Source organism: Montipora foliosa, chromosome 1 (assembly GCF_036669935.1).
Source record: "Montipora foliosa isolate CH-2021 chromosome 1, ASM3666993v2, whole genome shotgun sequence".
Lineage (NCBI taxonomy): Eukaryota > Metazoa > Cnidaria > Anthozoa > Scleractinia > Acroporidae > Montipora > Montipora foliosa.
Genome location: NC_090869.1, coordinates 30348605 through 30356104, shown reverse-complemented (window position 1 = coordinate 30356104; position 7500 = coordinate 30348605). Strand labels below are relative to the sequence as shown.

At 39.2% G+C, this 7500-nt stretch overlaps 2 protein-coding genes across 2 annotated transcripts in view; one reads left to right on the top strand and one right to left on the bottom strand.

Moving 5' to 3' along the window:
* Positions 1 to 825, top strand: part of LOC138012650 (E3 ubiquitin-protein ligase RNF31-like) — a 46121-nt gene extending 45296 nt beyond the window's left edge. The window contains exon 23 of the mRNA XM_068859480.1: positions 1 to 825. This exon is cut by the window's left edge and continues 860 nt beyond it. The gene's annotated coding sequence lies outside the window, so the exon portion shown is untranslated.
* A 779-nt stretch (positions 826 to 1604) lies between these two features.
* On the bottom strand, positions 1605 to 5093 carry LOC137996340 (uncharacterized). The gene has a single exon (XM_068841743.1). The coding sequence runs from the start codon at positions 5065 to 5067 to the stop codon at positions 2701 to 2703; it is 2367 nt and encodes a 788-aa protein (XP_068697844.1). The 5' UTR covers positions 5068 to 5093; the 3' UTR covers positions 1605 to 2700.
* Positions 5094 to 7500: the final 2407 nt, after the last annotated feature.

The following is a 7500-nucleotide window of genomic DNA, read 5'->3' as shown; positions in this document are numbered from 1 at the left end:
TCATAAATTCATCCCTTTATTTTGCTGGTTCATGGAAAAAGAAGCAATTCACTACATGCACAATCCCATAATACACCTCATTTTTCCCCCAAAAATATTACATGAGGATGTCCCAAGGGAAATCGAAAACAATGCGTTTGCTAATGTTTGGGGAATAAAAGAGGTGTACTATGGGATTTGTGCAAGTAGTGAATTGTCAAACAGATAAAATTAATGTCTTGGTTAACTGATCATTGAAACACAGATAACTGCCACATCAATAACAGAGGTTTTGTTTTACACATAGGAATTTCAGGCTTTGTTCATTTTTGAGATTATTAAGTAAAGCTTTAGGAATATTAACATTTGTTACAGAGAACTGCAGCCTGACAAAAAAAGGGAGGGAATAGTCCTCTTTGATTTTCATAAAGTGCTCAGTGATACTTGCTTGAAGAAGCCACAAGAATTAAGTGTTGTGTCGTGTCGTCTTCTCTCTGTGAAGGCTTATGTTTATTCAAATGTAAGTTTTGGTGCAGTATACAATAATTGCCGTTCTTTGGGTGTACGTGGTACATAAGAACTGGTCAATTCATTCTGATGCCATTTAGGTTGCGTGGTCCTCTAGCAATAAGCATGGTTACTTGTTATGAAGTTGTAGTGATTTTAGACAAAATACAAGGCTAATGCTGTTTATTTAAGTTCAATACATTCATCATTTTGACTGTTCTTGCTTGGCTGTTTTGTATGCTAAGCCGTGCAGGTAGTTGATTATGGCCACATGTAACTACTCTCAATAATTAAACATTGGAAGGTAAAGTGTAAAATTGTATTTGTGGAATAAAGTTGCAAAACAATCATAATATTAATTTTTTTGTTCTGTTAGGGAAATGAGATGCAATTTCTTGCATTTGAAAAACTTATCTTTTAAAATCCCACTGAAAGTATCTATCACTTGCAACAAAAAAATTATAAGTACTTTAGGCATTACAAAAAGTGTTCCTTACTCTGAGCTATGGCACATTACAGTCTCTTGGTTGGATCCATCTCATCCTATCGTGGAGATACTTTAATTACTAGACCCACAATGCTCATACCAAAGGGTTCTACACTACAATCTGAAGGATAGATCTCTCAATTTGCAACATTTGCAATATAATTGAAAGTGTTAGCAGTACCCTGTCTCCTTGACTGCCCACTGCCTTCTTACGTAGTTGTGAATTTTTTTTGGTTTTTTTATATGGGAACACATTTTCCGCATTGCACTGAGAAACAAGTCTCAAGGACATAGTCTTAAGATGATATTGACAAATCATTGTCCATCACATAATTGTAATAATGTAAATTATGTAAAAATAGCAATAATTGATATGTACATTATATAAAAATTTGTTTGCATGAACAGGATCACTTGTGTCAATGTTGTTTTGCAAAGAATTGAAAAGAAAGGGACCAACCATTTGAATGGAATTCAAAGCCATTATTGGTCAATTTCAGTGCTCAGTGCTCAGAGCTCTCGCTTGTTAGCTCAGTTGATAGAGCAGAGAAGTGCAATACTGCACAGTTATGCGTATGAATCCTGCTGAAGCTGTTTTTTTTTTTTTTTTTTTTTTTTTTTTTTTCAGGCTTGCTTGCAATCGCTTAAGTTGCTTACCTAACTGCAATGATCTTTGTTACATTTGTACATCCATCTCATGTCCATTCTGCAGTTCGAATACTGCATTTACTCATTAAACACCACCCTCAATTAAACGCCGCAGATGGAAGGAAAAATACCAATAAACACCACACCCAATCAGAAGACTGCGGTGTTTATTCGAGGATTACACATTTATTTCTCTGAACGTTGATCACAAGCCAAACAATTACGATTATATTCAGGAAAAATGCGAGACATTGGAACTTTTAACATGTGTCTGTTTCAAATAATATTCACAAATGATCCACCGTAATAAAATTATTGTTGTCAGTTATTTGAGAAATATGAGTTTGAAATAAATGCAGCCCTCGAATAAACGCCTCCCTTAAATAAACGCTGCATTGGACACACTCAAAATTTAATAAACACTGCTGCATTCAATCAAGCAAATACATTACCAGTACCCGAAAACCATATAAACTCTTAATACTCAAAAAAATATGCAAACAAAGTGATTTCCACCTCACCTGTTTCCAAATAGTAGGTCCATGGCACCATTTTCCAGTTGTCCCAAATCTGATAAAATCTTTTAAGAGTTTAAATGGTTTGGGGGGATGCAGCCTCAAAATTAGAGACGTTTGTATGGACTTTTAACTACCGGTATGCTTTAAAGTCCGTAACTTGGTCTCTGTTCAACCTAAAAGCATCAAACTTGGACAGATGGCCAATCTCAATGTTATCTTTCATGTGATGATGTCAATTTATCGATTGGTTCAAATTTGGAACACGGCCCAGTTCCCCTGAGCAGTTCAGGAATGGCCTATATGAATACTCTAAAATCTTTGCATGTACTATACATGTACATGTAGGTTTCAATCTACACTCTACAAACTACCAAGAGTGATATAGTGAGAAATTTTAGAGCTGTCTGTGTACATGTGACGCACAATTCATGCATCTTTAAGGTTTCCCTTGACTTACAACATCATACAGCTCCTTTTAGATCTGCTTCATCAAAACCAGAGTTTTTTTTTTTTTTAACTAACCAACAGAAGACTTCCTCAAGTTGCTGCCATACTTGTAATTCACTGTCCACACTTTTGTTTATGCCCAGCTTTCCAATCTTGCACTTGGCATTTGCGACAACAATAGTACGCATTTTTGCAGCTACCACATCGTTTGAATTCACCAGCTTTTTCCTCCTTTTTTCCACAGGTTGGGCAGGTATGTAGATCAGACTTCGATGTATCTTTCTTTTGTTGAACCTCAACAAATCCTTGGCACAAGCTAATGATAACCAAAGGATAGACGTTCTGGCAAACTCTCTTACACATTAAGGCTAATCGCGGACATGAAGAAAACTTTTCTTTTTCAATTGAGTTCAAAGTGGTATTGATGTATTCAAAATTGAAAGCTACCATGCAACCAACATTGTCCCCATCTTGGTCCTGACACATTTCTTCATTCATGACAATATTGCCAGTGGAATCACACTTGTAGAAAGGCACTGGGTTGTTCTCACTAGACAAAATGTTGACAAAAGTGTTGTAGAACTTTTTAGCATCTTTACAAGAACATAAACCATCTGTGCAACAATCTGGAATAAAAAGCTCAGACATGTTCTCTGCTTTGTTTGCTTTTTTCTCATCATCTGAAGTGTGATCATCCCTTCTTGTTGATTTTTTCAAAACAAGACCTTGGCCTTCGAGATTTCTCTGTTGACGACTATATATCTTTCTCATCTTTTCAAAGGTTTCATCACAAGTCTTGAGTAACACCTTGGAGTCTGTTGTCAAGATCTTTTGTCTCTTGGCCTCGGGAAGTCGAGTCCACTTGCCTTGGAACTCAGATGCAAAAGAAGGAATCATTGTCTTTGATAAAAGGTCAAAAGCAACATCTTTCTCGCTTTCTCCCCCAGCAAGTTTTTCTTCTTTGGTATCATTTGCTATCTTTTGGATATCATAAACAAGGAGGCCAAGCCTTACACGAAAAAAATCACATATAGTGATGATCTGATTTTCTTTAAGCTTACTTTCACAGTGCTTGAGTAAGGCATCCCTTAAAATTGATTCACATGAACGTGAAAACATAGGCAAATCCAGTTCTCCTTTGCCTTTATTTGATAGAAGTTTAACGATAGCTGGAATGGTTTGTGCTTCTGTAGCTTCTTTCATTTGCCTTGTTGGCTTGATTCTCCAGTAGAACTGATTAAATGAATGTGCCAGAAATACATGAAGAGCTTCTTTGAAGCAATGTGTTGCTGAGGTTTCAAAGTCATGATTACAACCAAACTTTGAAATAGCAAACAGCAACTTAGCCATATTATCACGAACGTCTTCAGAACCAAATTCAGCATTGCCATCCCTATCAACACATGTGCGCCCATACGGTTCCCTAATAGAGTCTAGATTTCTTACATACACAGGACCAGAGCAAACATCACACTTGTTTACACGTAATGTTCTGGCATCAGGCTTTGGACATCCATCAAAGAAGCTGTCATTTGACAGGTCGTTATGTGTCGTATTAAAAATGACATCAATAGCAGGATTTTTTATGTCCAGAGGGTTCCCCATTTTCCGGTTGTCCTCAAGCCTGTTCCAACAATGAACCATAACAGCAGCCTTTTCTAGATTCCCTTTCCATATGTACCATAAGGCTTGCTGTTTGACCATGCCACCGAATCTCTCGTAATTCTCTGGAGTGCTAAATTTCATTGCAGCTAATTTCTTCCAGTTGTCAGCATCTTCGTAAGCTTTAAGTGCCCATCCTAAATGTTGTAACATTCCCGTTGGATCATTATCAAAATCAGTGGACGAACTGGAAGGCCAGTTTGGTGGGGCGGGAGGAAACGGACACTCGTGGAATTCAATTTCAACTTCATCAATAGACCACAAATTCAAGTCCTCTGACAAACTGTCACGAGCTTTCGTAATATCGCGACCTGAAAGACTTCTTAACTTTATACGAAAGCAATCCTCTGGAGAGGAATACCGACTATAATGTGCCACTCGCCTGAAATAATCAAAGGCGTTTTCTGTTTCACTATCTGGAAAACGAAATCCTTTCTTCATCGATTTTACATACAGAGGGAGCAAAAATAGTGCCGCTACATCTTCCACTGGTCCAATAGCCATCCCTATACGTTTTTCTTCAAGCGAGGCAATCTGTGTTTGTAGGAAGCGAACAGCTTCGTTTTCTTCAAGATTTACTTGACTAAAGCCGTCTCGAAACTCACCTCCAACGTATCCCAAGATGGAAGCAAAGTCGAACGTTGAAGGTTTGCTATTTTCGCTGGATCTCTTAAAAAGCGCGTTAATAGGTACATCTCCTCTGGCATCTATATTAGCCACACATGCTAGGCCATGTTTGGACTTTAACAGTGAAGCTAAAGAAAATCCCCCAAGTGTCTTGTTTTTAGACCGATCCTTCTTCACTCTTGACGCCGCCATGGCTGTAGACCATAAGTGTGCCTACGGTGGATAGTAAATATGGGTATACATGACGGTTAAAGGATAACGTATGAATCTTATTTGCATATTTTCGGGGACGCGGGTAGTACTTGGTGTAAGACCTAACTAGTATGTCCCCAGTTACACCCATGCACTACCTATGACCCTGCAGTAGCTGTAGTACCTGTAGTACATGTAGTTGCGGTAGTAGCTGTAGTAGCTGCAGTACATGTAGTAGTTGTAGTACCTGTAGTACATGTAGTTGCTGTAGTAGCTGTAGTAGCTGCAGTACATGTAGTACCTGTAGTACATGTAGTTGCTGTAGTAGCTGTAGTAGCTGTAGTAGCTGCAGTACATGTAGTACCTGTAGTACATGTAGTAGCTGTAGTACATGTAGTAGTTGTAGTAACTGTAGTACATGTAGTTGCTGTAGCTGTAGTAGCTACTACAGGCACTACAGGTATTACAGCTACTACAGCTACTACAGGTGCTACAGGTACTACGGGTACTACGGGTACTGCAGGTACTACGGGTGCTACAGCTACTACAGGCACTACAGGCACTAGAGCTTCTGCAGGGTCATACTGCAGGGTCATAGGTAGTGTATGGGTGTAACTGTGGACAAAATAGTTAGGTCTTACACCAAGTACTACCCGGGGACGCCATGGTTTATTCTTCTTGTTCCCAGATTCCATCGTTACTGGTCATAATAGCCCTTTTCACGGTACATTTTCACGGTTAGTTTTTCTCATTTGCGTTATAATGTAATCTAACATGTATGTGAGGCAATTTCGGGCTATGTTTGGTGGTTTTAACCCTAAATTGCCTCGCATCCACGTTAGATTTCATTGTAATGCAAATAAGAAAAACTAACCGTGAAAAGGGCTATTCCGTGTCCAAAGTGCGAAAAGCAGGCGTTACAAAAGGTGAGGAAAATGGCCACGTGGTCAACACTACGTACAAACCCATGGAACAGACATGGGTACAAATATGCCAATATCTTCATGGCTAAGGTTGAAAGCGACATTTTAAACCAAAGCGCACCAAAACCGCTCGTTTGCATGGAAACGATATGTAGGCGACATATGGTCCCCCTAGACTTTGAACAGAGAGGAGATAATGCAGTTCATTGAACAAGCAAACAAACACCATCCCGCAAATTAAATTAACGGCTGAATTTTCAGATACAGAAACAACATTTCTGGATACAAACATTTACAAAGGCGAAAGATTCGAGAGCAATTCAGTCCTTGATGTGCGCACGCACCTCAAACCAACTGAAACATTTCAATGAACGCACTTTTCCTCGTGGCACCCACCGGGAGTCAAAAAAGCCTTCATCAAAGGTGAGGCTCTGAGAGAACGAACTCTTCTAAAAGACATTTGAAGGGCTCATCTAGAATTTTAGATCACGCCTACGTGAAAGAGGTTATCCCAAGAATCTTGTTCAAAGGATCCTCTAAGAAGTGCAATTTAAAAACAGGAAACTGGCACTCCTTGAAAAACCTTAAGAGAGAGAACGAATCTTGCTTTCGTTACCCAATACCACCCAACAGTGACAAACTTAAAACAAATCCCTTCGAAAGACTGGCATTTAATAGAGCAACAACCATTGCGCAAAGAAATCTACCAAAACCCACCCCCTCATTTGTTACAAAAGAGGGCAGTCAATCAAAGATATACTCGTGAAAGCCATATTACAAAACTGTAGGGCTAAAACACGCGCTAGGGAGTCGTGTAGGTTCACAGGCGCCCCAAGCTCAGTGTGAGGGAAAGCCAACAACAATATAAGAATTTGTATGGGAATCTCGATAAAAGACTTGAGAAGATAATCATACGAAAAATTCTCAATTAAAAAGCCTAACCTTATTGCTACACACGAAGGAGGCGTGACTGTAATTGGACGAGCGAGGCAATGCAGCCACGCCGGGACCAAGGGGGATAAAACAGGTGTCGTTAAAAAGTTTAACCGTCCAATATTGCTGAGAAATCTACCTGCCTAAGATGTTTTTGGTTCCGATCGAGTAAACAAACTACTGCCTGAGGTCGCTCGCAGGACTGCTATTGCTTTGTTGTTGGGTTGAAATGAAAGTTTAAATTTAGACTCCACTACACAACATCAACAGACAAAATGTAAAGGCAAATAAGTTTATTTTGGGACGGCTTGGCGAGAACCAACCATAAAAGTACGTATAAAATACAGCAGTAGGTAAATAACTAGTGTACAACACACGTAAATAAACTAGCTTTCACCAAAAGAACTTGAAAGAACTGCTACATCTGGTCGATATCGACCTGAATCCCCCATTTAAGCACGCAGGCCTAGTGTCAGTTAGACTGCCAGTAAAGCTGCCAGTTAGGCTGCTAGTTAGGCTGGGGAAACTAAATAAAACTCTGATCAACGAATAACTGGGACAGGGAACACTGAAGGAT